The following is a 27,677-nucleotide window of genomic DNA, read 5'->3' as shown; positions in this document are numbered from 1 at the left end:
GTGCATTAGGTATCTTGAGATGTGATAGACCATTATTTGAATTTATTTACTTTTATGATGTGAGCTTAATTATATTTCTCTTATTTTAAATACAACTACAATTGCTTTAATATCTGTTAATATGAATTAAGTTTCGATCCTCAATGGAACAAATTTTAAGGACACAAAAGAGTATTCAAATTACATGAGTCTTAAGTGCGGTCTTGGTTTGGTCTGTTCGAAGATCAATTTAGCTTCCATACTTATAAACACTTGGTGGTATATGTTGAAGATGACAAATCAATGGAGGTGAAAGCTATAAGATACTTTAGGTTGTTGTGCACTGGTTTCTATTTGAAAGACACTTTAGCTGTGTCGTTATTTAGACAAAATTAGGTCTGAATTTTCTATTTGGACAAATTAGGATATTTGTGTTCATTTGGAAATAATGAATTCAAATTGTGTTTAAATTCAAATGTTGTTGGTACTGATTCACTTTTGGCTACCTATATATGCTTGATACAATGGCTTCCTATAGTGAATCATTTAATACAGAATTGTGTGGTATTAAGCGCAAATTCGACAATACGAATTCAGGAGCATTGTGGTATTAAGCGCAAATTTGACACAATGTCTATGGCCTTTTGCCAAGTAGCTAAAGAAATTTGGAATCGTTCCACAATACCCCATGTCGAGTTCACCTAGCATGAATGGCGTGGAAAAACGAAATCATCTTTCAGCCACCTAAATATCCATCCATCCAAGCCACCACACGCAAGGGTAGTCCATCAACCATTTTTGGCCAAGGTAAAGTCCATAAACTAGGATCTCTTGTACCTCTCACCACATACCTCACCCTTCTCTACTTGAGATTGGATGGTTATTAGAGCGAAAAGTTAACTTCCAATATTTAACCCATATATATCAATACATAAACTAATGAAACATCACCATAGAATCTCCACATGAGATCTATGGAATTACGCCAAAAACATATACAATACTCATCTTCATCACAATATCATACATGAATAAACACGATAATACTCTTATGCATAAGGTACATTGCCTTCTATCTCAAACAACCAAAGAAGAACAAAATTTCAAACATACACACTGGTGCTCAGAGGTAGCACCTAGCACTAAACTTGTTGCGAAAGATGGTACCCATCGCTAGCCATGGTAGTAACGTTGTTCTTTTAAAAAAAATTCACGCTCAACGACACACTTCTACAGCTCAACATCTTGGAATTAAATTTCTCCAAACCTGTAGTGCAAGATGGTGCTCAATAATGTGTTACTACTACTTAGCGCCAATGCATTCACAATTTACGATGCTCAACTGTTCAACACTGGAGCTCAATGACCTGGAGCTAAAATGTGCACAAACCTCCCAAATGAACTTACACTCAGTGCCAGCCTACCACTGCTCAATACTATATCAGAAAACAACAGATGAAATTCTATGACTTAGGGAAAATGGAACCTATTCAAATAGTTAAATTTGTATCCTCTTCTTATTACTTTGGTAAATAATAATTTTTAGTGTTAGGGCAATACCAATTAGTTTAATTGATCATATCCTAAGTTTCACATTTAATCTAAGCTCAATTAAGACAATTCAACATGACAAATATCCAACAAACCAAATTCAATAGATCAATTTCATCATATAACTCAAAAAACCAAACATTTCATACTAAAATTATATAATTAATAATTTTAATATATCAATCACATAAAAATTATACAATTAACTTCCCTAACCTAAGAGACAAACTAAATTGTCCAAGAATCCTTAAAACACTTTCATATGTATAGAAAATCCTATCTATCCCTAAGAACAACAAAAACACAATCAAGATACATTACTAAAACTACTTGTCAGTAAAATTTATTATAGAAGAATCAAATACTAAATGCAAACAAAAATGATTAACATACATATATAGAGAAAACATATAGATAAGAAAAGAGCAAAAAATCAATTTATTTTATTAAAAAAAACTAATCAGTTAAAAATGAAAATTTCACCTAAAAATGACTATAATGATCAAACAAATAAACAAAAAGTAAAAAAAAATTAAAAAAATAGAAAAATAAAGTTCTAAAAAACAATTTTAAAAATAATATGTATTTAATAAAACTCACTTATAAAAACTCTACTTATATTTTAAATTTTTAATATTAAAATAATCAAACTATTTTAAATATATTATTAATTCTAGAACACAAATTTATAGATTTTTACATCATAAACAAACATTTTAGACACATTTAATACTAATTTATTGTAAAATTAGCATAAGGACATTCAACTTGCAATTTTAGTACAATTACTTACAAAGTTGAATTCCAAAATAAATAGGATCGCTTAGCAAAATTTGTTGTTAAAATTTATTTTAAACAATTAACCTTTTTCGTAAGCAAATATATGTTGGGAAGGAAAATTACCAATATGAAATAAATATGCATTATTTATCAATTAAAATTATTAAAAATAATTAAGGCAGTAGACAACTAAAAGCAAGATCTTATAAAGAAGCAAGAAAATGTTAAAAGTGTGCCTAATAGTTAAAACCTAATTAAATATAACTGACGTGTATATATACACACACAAAATATGTAACTATGGTGCATATCTCTTAGATGATTAAATTAAAATCATGTTTTAATTTTAAATTAAATTATCTCTCCTAATGATTTTCCCTGTTTGCCCTTCACTCTTTTACTAATCAAAGCAAAACAAATCAGTTTATTAGATTTCTTTTTTCTCATGCTGCTACAGAACACAAACATTCACTTCAAAATTCTCCTCTTAAATATCTTTTCTGTTTTTTCTTCTCTCTAATTCATTTCTAATTCGACTAAAATGGAAGCTATCTCATTCAACGTGTTTCGATTTTTTTTCCAAAGGCGTATTGGTTCGGCACCTTTTCCAACCTATTTTTAACTATTCTAGAATCTCATTCTTCAGCATATCACTCCCAAAACTCAATTTCAGTTTAATATTTATTAATGTGAATAAATCTATTTTATGAAAACCGAACATCAAAAAAATACTAGTTAAGGCCACTAATTAAACCGGTTCAACAAATATTAATTAAATAGTGATAATTTTATAAATTTTTAAAATTTCATAACACAATAATATTTATATATCTAAATTTATATATACAATAGTAAAAGATTCTTATTTTCATATTTATTTTTTAAATTTATTCTCTATAATAATTTTTTATTAATTTTATTTTTTAAGTAATTGTCTTTTAAATTTAATTATTTTTCAATTATAAAACTACCAATAAAATAAATAAATATTATTTATTATCAGATTTGTATTAACTAATAATAATAGTTCTGAGACAAAAAATTTAAGAACAAAAACCCTTTCAATGTTCATGCGAAATAGCTTTCACAAAATGTTAAGAGATAATTTCAGATTTATTTTACGAAAACTTTTTTAAGGTCGTAATAATAATATCCATAAAAAATTAAGTTAAAGATTGAAAGGTGAGAGGAGAAAAATACAAAAGCAAGCACTAATTTCCAGCATGGTATTAATTAATATATTCACATAAGAATTTTGAGTTTTGAGTGGGAAGTAAAATAATTAATAGGGCTAAATAAAATTTCAACACTACCCTGAAAAGGCAAATCTACAGGCCAAATCCAATTAATGAAAAAAAGGAAAGAAAGAGAGATAAGAAAGAAGACTACAAAGTATCGTTTTCCTCTGACTTCTGAGAACCTTCTGGGAATCAGTCCCAAACGGTTAAACGATGCACGTGACACTATCACGTGCGTCTCCGCGTGCCGGGTCTCGCATTCCCTACGCCATTGCGTATCTAATCTAAAATGTTCCTTCACTTATCTGACGCCGCGTGTCAATTACAAACCCTCTGATTTGCTATATGACACTGACTCAACCACGGCGCTTCCTGATTCTCGCGGTGGTTTTGGCAATCCAACGGTTCAGCTTTCACGTCCCCAGGACCCTGGTGGTGCAGACGCAGCACTGTATCTTTCTTTGCTCCACCTCCTTCTTCTCCACCGCTTCCTCCTCCCTCCCTCGCGCGCTTCGCTCCAATCGCCACACCGAACAGCTTCGGATTCAACTCCGCCGCTTCCTCACCGGAGATCCGGTTCGTCGGCATCAAATCCAGCGGCTTCACCGCCGTCATGCCTGACTCCCTACTTCCCTGCGCGCCACCAGCACCGCCGTCCGTTTGGTAACTTACGTTACCGTTACCGTTGGTGTTACCGTTGGTGTTCGCGTAATTCGACATGAGAGCATAGATGTTATTGCAGAGGGATCTCATCTCCGCGAGCTCTTTCGTCAACTGAACGTTCTCTTTTCTAAGCCTCTCGTTCTCGTCGACGAGCTCCGCCGGCGCGAGCGACGGTGACGAGTTCGACGATAACACCTGCTCCTCGCCGGAGTTCGACGGCGATATGATCGGAATCGCAGTCAACGGCATCGACGACGGAACAGAAACCGTCGCCGGAGCCGTCGTAGACGGCGACGTCGAAGTCACCGGCAACGAGATCTTCCGCCGTTGAATTTCGCTCAGAAGCTGCTTCTCGCCTCGACGGAAACACTCGTTCGAGAATTCCCACCGATCAGGTACAACCTTCCTGAATCCCTGCAAATCAGGCAAAAACGAATAAGAAAATTAGGAAAAGCAGGAACAAGAAATTGGAAAATATAGCGCTGTGTTGAGTGATTGAGTTAAAATGAATTACGTAAGTGTTGAGCTGGCGAACGAAGCTGGAGAAATTGTTGTGTTTAAAATATTTAGGAAGCAAGTCTCTGGCGAAGACGGTAGGGTTCCACACGATGAACGTTGATCCGTCGTCGTTCCAGGAGATAACATCATCGATGGATTGGTCGTCGACAAGTTGAAAGGTTTTGGTGAGAAACGGCGTGGGAATGGATCTCTGAGAGTCTGCGGCGACAGAGGCGATTGTGGAGGAGTCGGCGTTGTTATGTTCCACCGGAGGCGGCGGAGCCATGGAGGAAGAGCGCAAATGAATGGTGTTGATGAGAGAGAGGGGGGAGAGATTGGGGTTATGGTGGTTCTAGAAGGTTCCGTTGGAAATATAAGGATGAAGGAGAGAGAAAGGAAAGAAAGAAAGTTAGGAGAGAATAGAAAGGAAAGGGCGAGAAGGTACTGCGTTACATCTTATGTCGAGAAAGTTCCGTGTGAATAAGGGATTTGTTCTCTTTTGTTTATTAATAACCGCATTTGTTGCATGTTGATGGGTGTGGAATTCTCCCAGCATCCAACTAAACATAGCTTCCACGCCTCTTCTTAATTCAAGAAACTTCTACACCTTTTCTAAAACAAATACATTCATTGTCTTTTACAATTTTTTTTTTCCAAAATAAATCATATCACCCACTTATTAGTTTTTTATTTTCAAATCTTTTTCTCTTTTATTAAAATAGCTCAGCCAATTATCATAAAGGAGTAATTGGTTTCCATGTGGAATAATGAAAAAAATAGTGGATTATTGGAAACCAAGCTTAATAACTGTTTCTAGAAAAAAAAAATTGTAGGAGCTGTACAGAGTTTTTTTTTAAACATAAAATGTTTGATGGGTTGTAAGGGAACAACAATAAAGATAGATTATTGTTTCCCAAACTTGGTGTTGTATTGAGGTTTTGTAGTTATTATTGACATTTAAAAGAAAAATAAAAGGTTTCTAATTAAGTTTGAGTGTTGTTTATATATAGTATTGTAGGCAGTAGTTTCTAATGCAATGTAAAATCTATTTTAGTTTACGGACTTAAAGTTGACTGCGAATCTTGGGACAAAGTTTGAGATTCTCTTTCTGTTGTAAAGCTATGATTATCAAGTATTTGTGACACTTAAACACACCTGTAAAATAACATGTATATGTTTTATTTTCTCTCTTAATTATGTGCACGAAAGTACAGAACAGATCTAAGAATATTGATATTGTAAATGGAGGATCTTATAATCTGATTTGGTTGGTTAACTATTACATCTGGTTTGAACTGTGTCTTTGTTTTTTCATAAAAAAGTTATGGTTGTCATGTATTTGGGACATCTAAACACAGATCCAAAGTGTAACAACTTTGTATGTCTTACTTCTGTCTTGTTTTATATGTGAGTTAGGACATCCACATAATTTTATAAATTAATAGATCACATTTTGTTAGTGAGAGAAAGTTATCATCTAATGACAATAATTTTGTTTTTAAACATCAAAGTTAAAGTCTAAAACAAGTTCAATATTCATTAAGAGAATTTAATATCCCAAGCACGACTAGGATAACTTTTTAAGACTAAAAAATAGTTTTTTTTTTAATTAACAAAGAATGTTGTAGAGCTCCATCTTCCTCTCCTCGTTGTTCCAGTGGTGGCAAATTGCTTGGTTCTTGAAATGCTTGAGTTTGATAGTTTAATTGTACAATTCCTGACACCTGCAGAAAACTAAAAAGAAAACAATTCTATCCAAAGTAATTTCTATTTTCCAGTGTAGTTCATTGGTCAACTTCTACTTAGCCCCTACAAACTTCTACTGCTACTAACTTGGGCATAAATTGATGAACGCATCTCGATATTTCTAAAAAAAGTATATGTTTTTACAAATGCCCTACAGTATACTTTCTCATGCATATTTTCTTGTTTTAATATCATGTAACATCTCTCAAAATACAGTAAAAACTATATAATAAAATATTAACATTTAATAATAATTCAGATCTGTCTTACACTAAGAAAAGTGTATTCTTATGACCGAACGGTCTTACAAAACAAAACAAGAAAGTAACACTGTACAAAGGTACACTTTTAACCGAACGGTTTATAAAAGAAAACTACCGAACGGTCATACTTAGCAAAAGGAAATGTGATCGAACGACCACCTTACAAAAAAAACTAAACTACTAACCGAACGTCCTACTGTTCGGTCTTCACTTCTATCTCGACCAGGTTTTCTTCTTCCAACATCTCTTCCAGCAGCTCGTCTCCTTCTGCTCACATCCACACGGACGATCATTGCAATGACAAGACGAGCGTACAAAACAAGACAAGACAGGAAAACACATGGTAAGCTTATGTAATTTAATTCATGTATAAACATACATTTTCACACAATCAAACACAAAGATATATTTCATCATACTTTCATACAAAGCTTAATACTAGACTGACTGTATGAAATCTGTGTAACTACAGGCGTTCGTGCACCCGGGTGATGTAGTAACTGGGATACCCTCAACAGCTGTCACCCGAGGTTAGTCCTATCTGTCCAAAGTAACCCTAAGGACTAGAACCTCCTGTCGTTCCCACACATGACATACCCTCCTCTACATGAGGACGAGTACTCACGGAACATCAAGATGAACTGCCAGCTTAGCATGCCCACGTCCATACTTTACCAATTCCAATATTCATTCATGAGTCATTCCTCCCCGGAACGCTCGTCCATAATCCACAACATTTCAATCCATATCACATTTTCTTCATCTTTCATTATAAATTATCTCAATTAAACCATTCGTTCAAGGATCATTAATGGTACCAAATACCGAACGTTAAGCTTTAACTCAAAACAAGAACGAATGCTTGGAACGAGATCGAGAGATCTCCAGTTCTAGAATAGATTAAGACCGAGAGGATTATTATCGGGTTGAGAAAGAAACTGAGTACAATATTTCAAGGGAAGACGCTCGTCCTCAACTAGGATTCTTCCCAAATGAAAGAATCCAATTCTAACCAAGTTTATTAGCAGTACCGAACGGTCAGTGACCGTTCAGTGACGAACGTACACTATCATAGGGAAATTTCATATTCAGAATTCATTTATTCAACTCATTTTCTTAACATATAGTCTCATAACTTTATACATTCATATCATAATCAATTTCATACTTCATACAATCCAAACATATCAACCATCATATATTAATTCATTCAAGTCAACGAACGTTCATGCAACACACATAATCATAGAAATTAAATTAATAAGTTTCCCTTACCTCTGAGCGTGAACGTACGTTCCTAGAGGCAGAATTAAGGCTCGCCTGACTACAATTCCTTCTACTCTTACGTTCAAAAATTCTTCAAACTACACCAAATAACAGAATACCAACAATGGCTCAGACAAGATGAAATCATGCAACCAGAACTTGGTTTGCATGTACCAGATAACGAACGGCTAAGGACAAGAAGAACTTACCAGTTCATAACTCGAAATCGTTCGGTTCAAACTAAAGCTCTGGACGCCGGAAAAGCTTCTACGGTGCCTGAACGGTGATCGGAGAAAAGAAAGGGTGAGTTTTGGTAGAAAGAAGGGAGAGCTTTTAGAGAGAAGGAGGAGAAATGAGAATTTCAGAGTTTTGGAGAAGAAGATGCATGCAGAGAGTGTGACGTAAACTTTCCAAAAACTCAGTTTTGCTTAAAACGAATGTTCGCTCATCTGCTGACACCTGCATTCCACTATCTGATTTCCGAATCCCCTCCGCTTGACACCTGACGTCCGTTCAGAGGGTTTTTGGGTACGTTTTTAATGATTATGAGACTTTGAGATACTATATAGGTAAAAGTTAATATTCCATTAAAATGTATAGCCCTTATAGCCGAAAGATTTTAGGTACCCTTATTACCTTATTTCTATGCACCAAGTTTCTCAAATAATTACTATCCACAAATTTACATGGAACTCGTGGGAGTGGGTTATAGGTTGATTATGGTAAATACAATTTATTCTTACCCACCTATCACACAATTCTCACTTTTTTTCGAGTTATTTTGTAACAGAAAACTAAGTGTCTAATATTCTTATATTTTTCTTTCCATAGCCTGCATAATTTGTTCATAAGTTATCTAATCCTATGGGCCAAGTTTTCCTTTGTTGATACCTCATTTAGTAGTCCGCTTCGACCATCAGGAGTCTTCGAACTACAAAAGGACTTAAACATAATAGTGTTTTCCCTATGTATATTATATTGTAGTGTGTTGTACGCAAACTTAATCGTAAATACTCGTTTGTCTTGATTTTTCAAAATTCATGTCCTTGCTTTCTCTACTAAAGAGTTACCTTGAGTTAGTTAAATTTTTGTTTTTAAGTAGTTTCTCAAACTAATATGATTCTCCTTCCATATCAACTCTAATTCCTAACTACCACGTAACTCTCTCATTGTTTTATTTACAATTTGAAACATCATAAAATTTACAAAAATTTAATGTAATTTAGCGTACATAAAAAAATTAAACAGATTACAGTTAACACATCATTACACCGTTATGAGATAATAATAAATTTTCAAAAAAATAAAATCACTCTAAACACATCGCTCCGAACTAGAAACCAATGTATTAAGCCTTTTAATAAACTTAGTGCTATCTTACAAGTGCAGACACGTAGTAACCAATCATAACAACACATTTTGATCCTTTACAACATGATCCAACACTTGAAGTTCTCCTGATGTGTCTAAGAATTCTGTTAACCTTTTAGTACTCTCCACCTAATTTGACATGATATACTAACTTTTTCACTACTTTTGCAATGTCTGGATTTATTCAAATTATGACATACACAGCTTCTCATTATTAATTCAAATTCTTCTTCTTTTGTTTCACTTTCAAATTACTAATTAAAGATATTATAGATAAAAATCAAATCAAATTATTAAAAATAATTGTATAAAGTTTATCCCACAAATTAGTATATGTTATAGCTAATAAAAAAAACTGGAAATGCTAACCTCCTTTATTAGTGTGCAATGCCCTTAATTCATTGTCTTTGTTATTGATCTATTATATATATTATTTACTTTTTTTATTTCTAAGTATAAAGTATGGTAATTTCTGTCAAATTTTAGTTATTAAGAGTGGTCTTAATTTTAATAGAAACTTTTATAATGTTGGAAGATAAAAAAATTGAAAGAAAGTAATTGTCACTAGACCTAATAAAATATTATGAAATTATATATCATCACCTAAGGTGATAATTGAAATAATGCATTAATCGTAAAAGGGCCAAGAAAACATAATGTATCAAGACCACAAATTTTAGGTAATGTATTATAATAATAATAACAATAATAATTTTTTATACTAAAAACAAAAGTTGCTGAAAAATGAAAGCAAGTCAATAAATCATGTTTACTTCGACCGTCTATGATAGTTAAAACACAAATTAAAATAGATACTGTAAGCCTATTATTCTTTTTTTTATTACACTAAAATAAAAATTACAAAACATAATATTTTGTACAAAAATTATATTTATCTTAAAGTATTTGTAGAAATTATTGTAAAATATGATTTATTTTTTGTTTAATATTTAAATTATCACTATCTAACCAAAGGATAAATTTGACTTCCACCTACATTTTAATGGGTGAAAAAACAGGAGGAAATGTTCCATACATGAAACAAGGAAAATGACACCAATGAAAAGTAAATAAAAGAGAGATACCATATTTCTACTATTTTGGGTTAGTGAAGAAGAAATGAAGAATTAAAAAAAATAAAAATCAAGCCAGTCTTTTTCTAACATAAAAACTGTTCAATGTACATTAGGAAAATTGGTGTGTGTGTGTGTATATATATATATATATATATATATATATATATATATATATATATATATATATATATATATATATATATAATAAAAAGCTTCCAATTTTTTAACCTAAAGTACATTTTTTTAGAACAAACTTTGATTCTAGCCATTCTAACCATTTCAAACAAGTGGAGAAAAATGACTTTGTTTTTATTTTACTTTAAACTATAGGACAGAAAAGTGAAAAGCCATAGGCTTTGTCCTTTAAGACAATGAGCTAAAGTTATTGCACGTTATAATAGGTAATTCAAGAACCTTTATTGAAAAAATACGGACAATAATAACAAAAATAGTTTAGGAATTATTAAATAAATTAGTAAAAAAGTTAATCTCTTAATGAATTATGACACAAATGACCTATTCAAAATCAATCATTTCACAAAATGTGAACTATAATATTCTGAAATTGGACTTTATTAAATAATGACATATTTCAGAACTCACATTTATATAAGAAACAAACACAAGAAGATACACATAGATTTGGACAACTCACTGAAAACGGAGCAAAGGGACCAAGTACGTCATGTTTGGACATGCGATGCAACTAAGCATCATCTGTTACTTAGTCTCGTGAAACTTCTGAAACAGATATTTTGGTACTTCGTAAGTTGTAACATTGTCCAGCAAGAGAGATAAAACCCTAACCGACACAGCTATAAAATAACGAAGTTTGAAATACATAATGTACCTATCTTATATTGAAATAAGAACTACGGTTCTTGATCAGTGAAAATGAAGAAATTAATTATTTACAATAGGATAATTTTTTAATATTATGAATTTAGTTTGAATAAGTGTGATCCTCTTCATTTATATAATTCAAAAATATTAATATTTTTAATAATTAAATTAAGTTCAATGTTCAAAGTTATTGTTAATGGTGAGGACAATGTATTGAAATTAAGTTCACATATTATTATGAATAAGTGTGATATATAACTTTTATGAGATATGTTATCATAATTTAATGCTCATATTATTTGTTTATATATGTAATAACACCACAAAAATTTAAGTTATGTGGTAGAATTTATATTCGTATCTCAACCTAACTCTTTGTTTAGTGGTAGGAAAAAATGTAATATTCTGACATTTTAGAAGTGGTGATGTAAAAATAGTGAGACTCAATTATTTTAATATTAAATGGTTTTAATATAAATTGTTTTGTTATACACGAGTTTTATTATTTTAAAACAAGCTATCTCTCTAAAAATCACTTTTCTAGAGTTCTCTAACTTCTTTCTATAGTTCTTTGTTCATCTGATTGAAGAACTGAGACTGCAAGAGTGATCCTGACGACGAGCTCTTCAATTCAGACCGGTCAGTCTCTCCATTTGAGTAAATTAAGTTTCGACCATTTTTCTCTGGTCTTTTCTTTCTTTTGTTGCATGTGGGTCTCGCTCATTTTGCATGTAATGTCTGAGTCTTCTATAAGACTCTCTGTTGATCAATGGTACTAACGTTATATCCAGATCGTGATTTTGTGGTTTATAGGTACAGGTAGAGCTCTTTTAGCTATGTGAGAGGAATAGGGTCTCTAAAGAGGTTGGTCTTCTAAAAAGGTAACAAAAACTAGTTTTATGTTTTGAGTATTTAATTTCTAGTATGCTTGATGAAATTTTGAAATGAAAATATGATTTAGTGATGCTAAAGATGAATGACTTGGTGAAAATGTTGTTTTGATTTGAGTGAAATTGGTTGTATGATGCTTGATGACTTGTATGAGTATGTGTTTGATTGAAATAACCTTGTTAATGGTATTTTAGTGAAATGATGGTGTTATTATTGGTTGGATTGTTGAATAAAATTGAAGTTGTAGAATTTTAGATCATTTTGGTCAAAGTGGGAGTGTTAGTAGTTAACTTTCACAAGAAATGGTAAAATGGACGAAATGAGAGTTTAAGATCTTTGGTAGTGTCATTTGGCACTAGTTTGAATGATGAGTGAACATGTATATGGTTTGGATTTGCATAATAGAGGATAAGTTGTGTTTTTCAATAACTTTAAAGTGTATTTTGAGGTTTTGAGTAATAAAAAGGAGATAAACCCAAACAAGAAAGAAAACAAACCTCATAAATAAATAAAATAATCTTTTGTTCAAATTAGTAAAGAAAAAAAAAAGGTACAAATAACATTTTATTTTTACAAAGAATAGATAACTATTATGGATAACAACTATAAGTACCTAACTAAGGTTAGACACGTATCAAAAGACTTAATTTTTACTAATTTTCCTTTTCAAGTTGGATTGTACATAATGAGACGAATGAGATATATTACTAATTGAGAATTGAATAACCATTGAAACAAACAACAAATCTTACTAAATATTCAATCATGTGAGATAATAGTCCATGTTAATATGTTTTGTTGGTTTATGAAAAAGGAGATCCTTGCTATGCAAATTCCTTATATTCATTATCATAAAAAATAGACAAAGGAGTAAGAATGTTGAGAGATAAGTCACAATACAAAAATTGTAGTTATTGGAGCTCACAAGTAGGGGTCAAGGCTCTGTACTTAACCTCAAAAGAAAAACGCTAAACCAAAAAGGATACAAAACCAATAAATGGTCTGCTATTAGGACAAAATTATAGTCAAAATAAGAAAAGACTTGAATGGTTGAATGTGGTGTTAAGTATGAGAAGGATAAAAAGAAAAATGTCGGGGAAGACTTAAATATTTCATGATTAAAAAAACAACTTTGAAATAAATGACTATGGAAACTCAACAAACAAACTTAGTTGTTGGATGACAAAGGTAATTTAATATATAAGCATATGAAAAATAGTAAGATATTCCAAATAAAGAAATTTAAAAGCATAAAACTTAACATAGACATCAATAGAAATGCTGATAGGTTTATAATATGTTAATCCATGTTCAGAGAGAAACTCCATTTAAATGATAAGACTATATTGAAACTGAACAATTTCAAGACCTAAAAAAAATTGAGATAGTTGATATCTTTGATGTGAAATTGAGCATGCAATTACTTATAAGAATCTTAGTTTGTTTTCTAGTCTTAGTTAGGTAGTTACAATCTTTTTCACATATTTGGACTAAAGATCAAATCTTCTTTCTTCATTTGTTGACTCTCTCCTTTTTTTTTTGCTTGGGGTTTTTATCTCCTTACATGGTGCAGTGAGTATGGAGAAAATAATTCTCTCAGAGATAAATCCCTTACTGTTTTTCAATGTGTTACACCATGGCCACTTAAAATTTCAATTCGACTTGCACTGGTTAATCATCTTGTGAATCCATCAAATTCTTTGTTTCTTCATTCTAAGGAGAATCACACTCTCATCTTATTACTCTTCTTTTAACATAACAAAATTTTCACATCTAGTCATACAGAATATTCTTACCGCATTTAGAATAGAAAAACAATGAATGGTTAGTCGATGATTTACTTCTTTTTCCTTCGACTCCCAAATCTCTTCTTCACAATCCATGATAGCCTTGCAACAAACCATCATGTCTTGATTCAACTTATAACACACTTTATTCTTCAATATGTCTTTGGAAGGATATATGCAAGAAATTATCTCATGACAATAAACTTTGTATCTTTGATCTTTAAGCTTATGTTCATGAGTATAAGTTTATTATTTTTTTTCAAATAAGGTCATATTAGGCATTATTATGAACTTTGATATGTCAACTATGATGTCACTCAAAATCTCATCAATCATTTGTCATTACATAAAAAATTATTAAAAAGAAAAGGAATATAAAGCACATGGGACCACACCAAACCCATGATAAAATTAAACTTCACGAAAACATAGATAAACTATACCTATTATGAAAAAATCTAAATAAATACATGGTGGTAAAGCATTAACTACTTATCACTAGTAAAAAAATTGATTTTTAACTCGCCCTATAGGCTTCGGTTTAGGAAAAATCGAAGTCTATCAAAATGCGGTGGCATTTTTGTAGTTTAGGCGAACTTATATGTCTCGGTTCAAGAGGACCCGAAACATATAAGTAATATTACCTCGGTTGATAGCAAAACCGATGCCTAAAAGTCTACCTTTCCGTCTGACAGGTCTGAAATTTGAAGTCTGCACAGAGCCTATGGCTTCGGTTCATTCAGAACCGGTGCGAAACCATGTTTATACCTCGGTTTAGGAGGGAACCGAGGCGTATAGCCATTTTATTTTTTTTTTTAATTTTTTTCTGAGGACTATAGGCCTCGGTGGAGAGTAGAACCGAGGTAGTATACAAAAACAATTTCCTACACATTTCATTTCCCCTATTCCAGTACGTTTCACTCTTCCCTCATCCCCTCCCTCCTCTCCTACAACCCCTCCCATTCTCCACTCCCCTCTCCCTCAACTCCACCATTCCCTCACCAACCTCTTCTCCCTCAGCTCACGACGGTGCGGCGAGGCGAGACAGCTCACGACGGTGCGACGAGGCGAGACAGCTCGCGACGGTGCGGCGAGAGAGTCCGCGATAGTGCGGCGAGAGCCTGTGATGGTGCGGTGAGAGCCCGTGACGGTGCGATGAGAGCCCGCGATGGCGGTAGCGAGGATGCGGCGGCGGCATGGTGGCGGTTAGGCGCTGGATCTGCGTTTTTGGTTTTTGTTTTTTAGTTCTGTTTCTCTGCAGGTGGATGGCAAATGAATCTCTGATTTTGGTTTTTGGTTTGGATCTCTGATTTTGGTTTCTGGTTTAGATACTATTTCTCTTATTTTTAGGTTTTGGTTTGGATAGTGTTTCTCTAAAGCTTTTGATTGCTTGCTCCGTCAGGGAATAAAGTCTCCTCCTCCTCTCTTCCACCTCCATTGTCATCTCCTCCGTCTGCTCTCTCCCCCCGCTTGCTATTTCACGCTTCTTAGATTGGAGCAATCATCTGAGTTTGTCAAAGTAATTTTGCCCCCAAAAACATGGATGAAAAAAATTGCAGATAAGCTTGAGATTAAAAAAGACAAAGAAGTTTAAGGTACAAAGAGAATAAGAAAACAGAACGAGAAACCAACACTAATCTCGGTTGAAAATAAAAAAATTAAAAAAACTCTACTGCCTCGGTTGTCTGTGAACGGAGACAGAATCTGAACCCTTTTGATTCGGTTCAGAACCGAGGCAAAAAGTCTACCTTTTTTACCTCGTCCGTATATGCCTCGGTCGCGGAACCGATGTCTACACGTGAAAATAACCGAGGTCGTTTATCTTGATTGCACTAGTGTATATTGTTTATATGAATCAAAGCTAAATTAGCTAACTTATCGACACAATTATTTTCTTCACGAAAAACATGAAAAACTTAGAATTGCATATTCTTATAAAAATGCAAGCATTGCTGGCATCTCCCTTTAAGACTTCAAGAAACTATTCGTTAATCTAAAAATCATGACACACTAAAGAAGAATCACTTTCCAATCAAAGCTTTTGAAAATTTTTCATCCAAGCACGCTCCAATGCATAAATTGCCCTCATAAATTTAACATATAGAATTTTGTAAGCTAAAGCTTAAAAGCTATCCATATATTCATCCAACTTCTTCTAAAAATACTAACACATAAAACAAAATCATGACAACTCATATTTGTATATTACTTTCATAAATGAAACCATCTTCGCTAATTATTGAGTTTATTTTAAGAAAAGTTTGTTGCGTATTTTTTGTACATAAATTTGTTTTCATCTTCATGTTTTGTTATTATTTTATCTTTTAATAATATTTGGAATATAATTACAAGTGATTGACGTATTTGGATATGTCAAACTAGGTTAGATATAATATATTAGATATCATAATATACTGTGATACCTAACATTATTTTATATATAAATTTATGTTAAAAAAACAGCAAATTAACTTAATCAAGTTCAAGAAATTAAAAACAAATTTAAAACTTTATTTTTAACTTTTCTAAATACGATTAGATTTTCAAGGCATGATATTTGAAAGGAATACTAATTAATGATATTTAAAAAAAAAAAAAACTAACACTCCCCAAATCAATGTTGTAATATCGTTAACACTAACACATGCATGCCGCAGCAATTGAAGACAAAAGATATAAAAAGTTGCATGCATGCAGAGACAGTTTCTCTCAATCAGACCAAATTTTTGCAGCCTTAAAAATTGTATCGTGTGATGATTTTCCTATTGTTTTTACCAAACTGCGAAATCTTGCTTATTTTTTTCCTTGTCTGGTCCCCTGCATTAATTCCAACGATGCTGCACCACCAATTTTTGTATATAGCCACAACTTTTATTATCTTCTTATTAAATGATGGATAATTATCCACCGAAAGAAAGTGACTTCTCTTGTTCGTCACCTCTTGAAATAACAAATTAACATGCCAATGTGGAAAAAGTAAAACATAGAATGCTGATTTTTTGTGGGGACATGAATGTTTGAATGTTATGAGAAGCTTCATAATACCTTCATTTTTTGTCAGTGAAAAAAAATTCTGCTTTCGTTATCACTATAAATAATAATAAAAAAACTAACTTCACATGTACTAAGAAAAATAAATTTCAAGACTTTTTGAGTTAACTTTTAAATTTTCCAATGATGAATGAGAAATATGTTGCATTTTTTCTAAAGTTCTTCATGTTATTACTCACTAATCCACCAACCCAACTAAGATGGATTGAATTCACTCGCCGTAATTTCTTTTAATTAAATGCTATTTTATATAAACAAAAAATTTATTATCAAACTTACGAGTTTCATGTGATTTTGTTGTTTCACTCGATATCTTATTTCTAAAAATTATAATAATTTAATTTAGTCGGTAAGATTTATTAATAGTTTTTGTCTTAATAAATCTTTGAGTGATTGATGACTTAATGTGCTATGGATTGTGACATTATTAGAAAAAACGCAGATTAACAACCAAAAGTAACGGAAATTTTTTTGTCGGTGGAAAAATTGCGATTGAATTTGTCACGGATATCAATATTCATCAAATATATATTTGGTAGCGAAATCAATCACGATTACATAAGATTACTTTTTAATACACTTTTTCATAAATTTTAGTGACCGAATTTCCTATTGAATAGTATTTTTCATTCAACGACCAAGTTTGATTTGGTTGGTGTTAAAATATAGTGACTTGTTTTCTTATTGTAGAAAATAACAATTTTTTTTTGCCTTGTGACTTCTTTAACATATTTTAAATTAGATTTAGTTATTTTTTTTCTTTAGCTATATATTATTCCTTGAATGTGGAATTATTTAAAATATAAATATTATCAAATTACGTCCAAATCGTGTCATTTGTAAGAAATTAGTTTTAGTTTAGCCATACAATTGTTTGGAGACATTTTATTTGACATTCTATTCATTAGAATCAGAATTCCAAATCTAATTCCGTGGTGATAGAAAACTAGTACCTATATTTAATTATTTGTGTAATTATTTCACAATAAGGTCAAGCATAAAAATTAGAAGTTAAAATCAATATTTCATTTATTTGGTGATAAAAAAAGTATTTCATTTATTTGACTTTATTTTATAAAGAAAATAGCATCAACAAAAGAAAAAATGTTTTATTATATCTGTATGATTGATGATGACATCTATTTATTGGTTGGAGTAGGGATGACAACGGATCGGATCGGGTACTGATAGTGTCTACCCGCAACCCAACTCGTCGGATAAAATCGTACCCGTTACCTGACCCGCTACCCGTTGGGTACCCGTTTAAAAAATATCTGTGAATATTTTAAAACCCGCGGATATCTGCAAAAAATAAAAAAAAAATTTAGTATATTTTTTAAAATAAAATTTAAATAAAAATACAAATATATATATATATATATAATATAAATTAAATTAAATGTAAATTAAAATTTAATTTTAATTAAATTTAAACTAATAAAATATAATTTTATTTTATTTTTAATTAAATTTAATTAAAAAATATATAAATTATTTCTTTTTAATTTTTTGCGGATAACAGGTACCCGCGGGGCAGGTAGTATACTACCCGTGCCCGATCCGTTTAGAAGCGGGTATTAAAATACCCGTTACTCGCGGATAGTAAATATCCGCGGATAGTTACTACTCGTCGCAGATTTTACCCGCGGATATCCGTACCCACGGGTAAAATTGCCATCCTAGGTTGGAAGTATAAATGAGAAAGAGAACGTGTATTCACAAATAATAAAATGTTTAGTTGGTGAAAAGTGAGTTAATTTACAAGTATTCAGTCTCAAGTAATGAATAAGAAAAATGTATTAAACAAATTCAAATAGTTGAATTATGAACTATTAGTAAATGAATATTAAAGATAAATTTAAAATTGTTCTCGTTTATCTTTAGTCGATATAATATCTCAAACACACATCTATACAAAATACATTCATACTTCATTATAGAACTATATATTTGTGGTGGTCCATTAACAACATAATAATGAATAATATAATAAATTTAATATATCTTATTATGATAAGTTATAATAGAAGTGAATTTAAGTCTAATTCATTTTTATAAATTTAATATATAATGTCAAAATTATTTCCAATTATTTATTGAAATTTGATATTTATTTTTAATTAATAAATAATTTCAAACATATGATTAACAAATAAATGTATAATTAATATCTAATCATAAAAAAAATAAACAAATTCAACAGCAAATGAGCCTATACGACTTGTTTTATTATATTTTAGGTTTAATATCCAATTTTGTCTCCAATTTGGTTGACAAATCTCAATTTAGTCCATCGTTACAAAAGTGTTTGAAATGGGTTCTTACTTTTAAATTTTTGAGTCAAATTAGTCCATTTCGTTAAATATAACCAAACGGAGTTAAGAGATTGATTATCTGGCAGAATGCAGTGATAACGTGTCATTTTTATATTATTTTTATATTGTATGTGGTGACATGTTAAGTTGTCAAAGGTTGAGCTAGATATTGTCATTTTTAAATTGTCAAAAATTATATTTTCTGTTACTCACCCTTCCAAATACGACATCGTTCGCCCCGCTTTCATCACACTGCAGCCACCACCCACTACCGTTTCGCCTCTGCCTCCGTTCGCCCCCGCTTACATGATGTTCACTAAATTTGTCCCGGGAAGGTGGGGCAGCTAAATTTTGTCTTTGATTCACTTCCCAATTTGGGAACCTCTCTTTCAGCTTCCCCTTCCAAATCCAAACCTAGAAAAATTCTGAACCTTCTCTTTCAACTTTCCCTTCCAACTTTCCATTTCAACTTTCAACCTAGACAGGTGTTGATTCCACTTGTACTCAATGGGCCACATGTGTCCCGCGAACACCAGCAGAAATGGCGGTAGAGAACTCAATTCTTTGATCGGTCGCTCTTCTGGATCTTCATCCAGTTCTCTATCCTTCTACTGTAAACGAGTTTCCGTTACCACACAAGATCTATCACCATCACACTCGTGTTTCGCAATGTGGTCTACAACAACTAGATCTGAATTTATATATATAACCCCCTCGTAGCTCTCGAGAATCAAGGTATTCTCGGGAATGGAGGTTCGATTAGAGGCACATTTGTCGGCAATGTAGAATGGGGCGACGCGACAAAAGGAGAGTGGTGATGATTGGAGCGGGAGGCGGAGGACGACGTCGAGGTGGGAGGAGCCACAACATCTCCTTGGGTGTGAAGGGAAAAGATAGAAGTTAGGGTTGGGTTTATGTGAGGCAGAGTGGGGATGGGAATGAGAATCAATGTCTTTCTCAATTGGAGAGTGGATGATGCCGTGGGGTCGAAGCGAGCGAGGAGAGAGAAAACGATGGAGAGGAATCCATGCTAAGGTGCGCATTGTTTCCTCTTCCTCCCTTCCTATGCTTCTACTTCCTCTCTCTAGTGATTCTCCATGAAATGTGTGTGCTATTGATGATCGTGGATGGTTCAAGAAGAGAGGTGAAGAGTTTTGTGTGTGGAATTGGGCAGTCTGCAGCTTTGCTTGGTGGCTGTGGAGGTGCTCTATGAGTTTGGGGTTTGGGTGAATGGAGGTGATGAAGTATTTGTATGTGGAATAATGAATGAGTGCTGGAATTTGTGGAGGTGGGAGAGACATATGTTATTAGCAGAAAAGAAAAGGTCCTAAATCGATTTTTCTCTCATTTCAAATACTTAATCTTTAATATCCAGTTTAACTTCTAACACGTCAATGTGCATATAATATAAGAATAACACGTTATCATTGCATTCTGCCACATCATCATCCCATTAACTCCGTTTGGTTATATTTAACGGAAGTGACTAATTTGACTCAAAAATTTAAAAGTAAGAACTCATTTCAAACACTTTTGTAACGAGGGACTAAATTGATATTTGTCAACCAAACTGAGGACAAAATTGGATATTAAACCTATATTTTAATATAAAAGGACAAAATTGGATATTAAACCTATATTTTAATATAAAAGTTTGTATTATGAATTCCAATTATAGACTGTACTAATCATCACGATGATGTTATAATCTCATGATGATGATGATATTAGAACTGATTAAATTCATGAGATCCTAAGCACATATTTTCTTGCATGTTTATGTCGATGTATTGTGTTTTTTTTATATGAATACTTATTTATCAATTATGGATATGCGTTGAAACTTTTAATTTGTCACATTGCTATTTTTATTCGTACTTTACTACTATTCATTTTTGTCATATATTCTGTTTTTTTATCTTTACATGTAATCAAGTTTATAAACAAATTTTATATGTTTTGTTTGTTTACTTGAAAATGCCAAAGTCTTAATTACAGAAAACAAAATTAGAGAACTAAATTTATTTTAGTAACATAAAATTCCCATCACTGTTGAATTAACAATAACTTTTTAGTGGCTACAGTGACATAACTTATTTATTTCTTGAAACTATAATTTAGTTTTTTTTTTTATATATTTATATGTTCATAACTTAGTAACATTAAATTTTATTCAACTTAAAACATATATAAATTAATTACATTCATTTTATACTATTTCTATATTTTTTTTTATAAATACATATATTTACTTTTATTTACTTTTTTTATAATTATTTTATTTCTATGATATATATCAAATTAATTTTGCCATTATTTTAAATGTAAATGAATTACAAATCATAAATTTTTGTTCTTAAATTTTCATGAATTAGTGACTGATTTACGAAATATAGTGACAAATTTCATCTGTCGTTAAGTGACCATTTTCTAGCATTATAATTAGAGCTATATTCAACATAATATTTTATTTAACTTTTAAATTGAATAAATTTTGAATTAAGTTTGATAAGTAATGATATTAGCTGGAATTTCTATATGTTTGAAAAAAATAAAAATATATAGTCTTGTAGCATTAACGAAGATAACGTTTGATTCTACAAAGATAAAATGTAACAAATATTTTAGCATGCACATTTCAATGAGTTCATAAAATTATCTTAGCCAATTCAAAGCACAAATACTTTTCAACACTCTTACTTGAAGGTTTCTTGAATGTCAACCAAGAAATTATTATTCAAACTTTGATGTCAGATACTATGCTTGATTTAATACATATATGAATGAAAGTTAAGTATACCTAAGTCTGACTAAAAAATATTTATATGAATGATTGAATTTGGTCCGTGTCCACAAAATTGAATAAAAATACTTTCATTATATAGACAATATCTTTCATCTTTATTATATAATTCATTAAAATTTGTTACTATTATAATCTTAAATTCGTAAAAATATATTTTTAAATTTAAATCCAGGCATGCATATTATCTATGTTTGGGAATGAAAATACGTATTATCGCAAATTTGGTTGGTGAAAGCACGTTTTTGGCTTGAACAGCAACTGGGCCTTTCTCATTGAAGATGACGTCATAAACTTAAAACTAAAAAATATAAGAAATTAGAATATATAGTATTTTTTAATTTAGTCTTTAAATATTTAGATGACAGAGACCAAAACAAATCAAGATTATATGTATACAAAACTAAAAGAGATAACAATGATATCTGTAAAGACTGAAATAAATCATTTTTAAATAATATGAACCAAAAGATAAATTTGTACAACTGTACTTATTAAATAAGTAATTAAATTTAAATAATAAAATAATTTAAAGGATAAAATTAATTTATATGTAAGTTAAATATATCTCATAAAAAGACATAGGAAGATTTTCATTTTTAATCATGAAGCTTATTTTGTGAACTATCTTCTTATTACATATAATTTTTTCTTATTAATAACCTTTTACATTGGACTATTATATTAATAAGATACCTTTGTTTTTCACAAATTGAGATTTTTCTAACAATTGGAACCACTTTTTAGGAAATTATTGTTCTATACATATATGTTAAATTTAAAATAATTGATGAATTATGTTATGTTTTTTCACTCTTACCTTTTGTGACTTTTCGTATAAGTTTAGAATTATTCACAATAAAAAAATTATATGTCAATTTTTACCTCTTTCAATCCTAATTTTAGTTTTAAGATATTATTTGTGCTAGAGCTTTTGATTTAAGTTCCAGACTTTAACACAACTTTTGTACTTTCATTTGTAATTAGATTAAAACTTTTATTTTGTGGGCCTTTGGGTCCAAAGAAACTATTTGGCCCACAAGCCTAAATCGTGATCACCTAAATCAATCAATGCATTGACTTGAATTCACAATAATTAAGAATTGTGATTCTGATTTAGTTTCCATAATTGAATTATAAGATTTCTCTAATGGAAATAAAGTGATATGATTAGGCATCTTTGTAAAATTGTGACAATTCTAACGCATGTATTTGGATCGTTGGATGGATGTTTAACATTTGGGAATCACATTTTCTTTTAAATCAAGTTTTGTAATTTTAACACACAAAATCTCCTTTCGAAACACATTCAAAAAGATTGGATACTATGATTTTATATTTTGAGAAATATGATCTAGGTTAGTCTATGCGATGTGCAATTATAAAAATCTAGAAAATTTTGGAAACATTGTGGAATTGTTATCATTATATTATTTATCAAATAAACTCAACTTTAAAACTGAAGTCGCCAAAAAGCCTTTTAAATAATATTGTTGATGAATTTTAGAAGTTAAAACAAAATAAGTTAGTAATGTTAGGTTTTGATATATGGATGTAGAGAAAAGTTCTTTAAATTTAATTTATTTTAATGAAATGAATGATTAAATAGTTGATACAAAGAAGCATAGTGTTCCTGTATGGGGTTGAGTCACCTAACTCTGTGTGCTTTTCGCTGCTTCCGTCCGGTCTTCCCGTGATCCAGTCTTTCGATGGTAAAAGTCTGTCCGTCCTGTACGCCTGGGAGGGTACCTGTTAAAGGTGCTCCGAAGCTTAAGTCAGTAAAGATTCGATCGATTGTTTAGGTACTATAATAAATGCGTAATTAATGAGTCTGCCTACCTCTTACCTTTGACCTGTATTTATAGTTTTGGTCATGGGCCTAGGATTAACAAAGCCTTAATCACGACCCAATCCAGAGCTCAATCCTCTAATCGATGTTTTACCTTAATCACAGCTGGAGACCTACTTGTCATGACCGTCCGGTCTGGGTGATCGAGACCTACCGTCCGTCCTATTCGTTTTGTCTAAGGCCCTTCGGGGTCATCTGGTACATCAAGCCCCCCAAGCCTTAGACAACTAATTATCGTTGGGCGCTTATTTGAATTGAGTTTGGGCGGGAAAACACGTGTCGTGTTATCATAGGTCATCTGCCTCGAGTAGTGGGATCGTCTCTTGATCTGAGCCGTTGATCGTGCCAGATTTGGACGGTGGATATGAATCAGCGGTTTCAAAAATTTTGCTACAAATAAGAGCGCGGGGCTCAGTCATTTTCACACACTTTCTTTCTCTTTTGTTGTTGTCGTTCGGTTTAAAATTCTTTTTCCAAGGTAATTAATAAATGGCTACTGTTCGCGTTTCTTCTTCCAACGGGTCAACGGGTAGGGAAGGCGGGGATTCATCTGACGGGAGTAGGTCATCGTCTCCCAGCTTGGTGTCTTCGTCCTATCTGGAAAGGCCCGAGCCAGAGGGGGGATCGGGGCCGAGATCCCCCGTTGGTGGTGGCGAGCGGGTCATAAATGGGATATCACTCTTCCTTCTCCAAGTGGGTATCGTCATAGACGCTGAACGAGCGGAACCGGCCAGCGGGTGGCCCGTAATCGGGGGTTATGACTGGGCTTCTCACGAAGTGGGATCCTATGAGTCCGAGTTTTCTACCCAGGAGGAACTACGGTCATGGGCAGAGCGATCGTTCATAGCCAGGTGATGTACGTTTGGCAAGTGTACCAATCGTAATTGTAGTAACAAAATATCGTCCTCTGGGATTGAATGAGTTGAGTACTAGTTTACTAACTTACTTAATTTTGAGTGATGAAATTTATCCAGTGAAATGATGAACATAAACAAGTGATGGAAATTCAAATGATATAAGCAATGTTAGAGAATTGATTTCATACCTTTTCATATAATTTCCTCCCCTTTTCAATCGATTTGTAAATTATAATTATCCACTTGAGTTTATTTAGAGCTTGTTTACCCCTAATCCCTTAGTAGGCAAACGTATCCCTTGAATTTGAATCCCCAATCCCTTAGGCCAATTACAAATTCAACAAGATCATGAAGAACAATCATATCTCAATTCAAACTAACTAGTCCTGCCCAATTTCCCAATTGTGACAGCATCTAATCTGTTCTATTTATAAACGCAAGCAATTCCCAATCTCCCAACTGTGAAACTGCTCATAGAATAGACATTAAAACATAAATAGAACACTGGGATAATTAAAATGAACTTAACATCAATTGAAAAAGGTTCAGAAAATATAATCCAAAGCACTACATCAATCCACTAACAAAAGGAAATTTAGTTCTGCATAATGGAAAAGAAAAATCAAAAAGCAAAAAGTTGCAGCCAAAAGCTCCAAGAAGAAGACGAAGAAGAAGAAGAAGTTTGTTGTGCGTGAATACCCTTTTTGTCTCCCCCTTCCACGTGTTTTCATTCCTCCCCCATCATTTCCACAAATTCCTCCTTTTTAGGAGAGTGGTTTTCCTTTTTCCTAACTTCCTCCAATTTTCCTTTAATTTAATCTCTTTAAATCAGTCATAAAAGAGATCAATAACTGCTCAATAACTGCTCCTGGAAACTTTCACAGCCCATGGAAAACTCCCCACTCTGCCTGTGTTCTTCTCTGCTTTAATTCTGTTTTCTTACGTGAATCCACAGATTACTCCACAGGTTGTGGGAACTTTCACAGCACAGTTGTTGAACTTTCTGTTTTGCAACTCCATTTAGAAGCAACATCCACATGTAACTCCACAGGTTGTGAGACTGTTCACAGCTTGGTTGTTGAACTCTCTAGTTTCATCTTGGTATCTTGTATATCAATTCTTCCCAAATTGTGATTTTGGCACTTAGAATCATCAATCTACAATAAAAACACAAAATGCCAATGTATGATCCGAAACAAAGATAATCCATGACTAAATCCTTCAATGAATGCAATTATGCATGCAAATGACCTAAACTAAGACATGAATGCAATTACATTTACTCACACATCAAAATACCTCATGCTTAGACGTTTTCATGTCCTCAAGCAAAGAGAATTCAACTAACACAAAATGATTATGCAAACAGAATGATATAAAACCTAAATGGAAACATACCATCTCATTTCAAGTTCAGTTCAAACAATGATATTCCTCAAGCCCATACTTCACAAAATTTCAAGCATAATGACTAACTTATTGAGACCCTAAGTGCAATTACTGAATTGAGGTATGACACAAGACATTAAGGCAGATAATATTTGACATTGAAGTGTCCTGAAAAAAATTGTCTATTAGGTTCCTCACTTAGAAAACACTTACCTGCCAACTAAGCATGGGTCTTCCACTTGCAACACTCAGTCTCAAAGGAGTGTCTCTTCCCCAGTAACATATAGTCTCAAAGGGGTGTCAATTTATTCCCTCAATTTATTGTTTTGTTTTTTTTATATATATATATATATATATATATATATATATATATATATATAAACTTTGACAGACAATTCTCCAGTAACCAAGTGCAGTGAGTGTCACCATAGAAACCTAACAGAAAATATTTTCTATCTTTTCCCCAAATATTATCTTCCATTAGTATCTTAGTGTCAAATCTCACTGTGTAGTGTGTGAAGTTTCCCAACAAGCAATCAGAAATCTATTCACAATGTGCTTAGAAAATATCATTGTTCAAAACATAGAACTCAAAGCTAAAATGATACATTTCCATATAAAACGTTAAATGCACATGCAAATGCAAAATGTAAGATGTCATACATACAAACACCCTAAGCCTACATATTTACAAAGTCCCCAATGTAGGGAAAGTAAAAAAAAGTACAGGGGGTTAGAACTCACAAGATTAGTGATGACTAGAGTTGATCTTGGTGAGAACTTCTTGTAAGAGTTGTTCCACCGTCTCCTGATGAAGAATTTGATTGTCCCTAAATTGGATGAACTCTTGATAATGCTTGAGTTGTTGGGCTTGGAGTTCTGTAACTGACTGCTGGAGATGAGCAAGAGTGTCAACCGCAGAAGGTCGAGGAATGGGAGGTATGTGAGAGGACGGATCAGGATCATGATGAGGGGTACTTTGACATTAAGAAGCAGAGAAGGTCCACCTATCTTTACCCCGCACTGTAGTGAACTCTTGATTTGGAAGAGGTTGAGGTTGCAAGCCCGTGATAACACTCATGACTAAGCAATAATGATCTTCCCTTTTTACCAGCATTTCATTTTTTTTATTTTTTTTTATTTTTTTTTTATGAATAAATCAAGGAAATTCAGTTTCACCAGCACACTATGATGCCATGAATGAGACACTGGTCCTATTTTTTTCAACATCCCCTCCCAAATACAACTTTAATCTTTGACCATTTACTTTGAAACTTCTTTCATCATTAAGGTCAGAGATTTCAATTGTTCCAAAAGGAAAAACTTTTTTAACCACAAAAGGACCTGACCACCTAGACTTGAGTTTTCCAGAAAACAATTTAAGTCTGGAATTATACAATAGAACTTGCTGCCCTGGGGAAAACTCTCTCAGCACAATCTTTTTATCAGTGGTCCGAACTG

At 32.3% G+C, this 27,677-nt stretch overlaps 1 protein-coding gene across 1 annotated transcript; it reads right to left on the bottom strand.

The window, feature by feature from the left end:
* Positions 1–3,525: 3,525 nt before the first annotated feature.
* LOC108344648 (heat stress transcription factor B-2a) lies at positions 3,526–5,317 on the bottom strand. The gene is made up of 2 exons (XM_017583087.2): positions 4,726–5,317; positions 3,526–4,625 (listed from the first exon to the last, which is right to left on the bottom strand). Exons 1-2 carry the CDS (start codon positions 4,993–4,995, stop codon positions 3,867–3,869), a joined length of 1,029 nt encoding a protein of 342 aa, XP_017438576.1. The 5' UTR covers positions 4,996–5,317; the 3' UTR covers positions 3,526–3,866.
* Between the last annotated feature and the right edge of the window lie 22,360 nt (positions 5,318–27,677).

The sequence above is a fragment of the Vigna angularis genome, chromosome 8 (genome assembly GCF_016808095.1).
Source record: "Vigna angularis cultivar LongXiaoDou No.4 chromosome 8, ASM1680809v1, whole genome shotgun sequence".
NCBI classification, from domain to species: Eukaryota; Viridiplantae; Streptophyta; class Magnoliopsida; order Fabales; family Fabaceae; genus Vigna; species Vigna angularis.
Note: the sequence above shows the minus strand (reverse complement) of the source record. Positions and strands in the feature narration are given on the sequence as shown.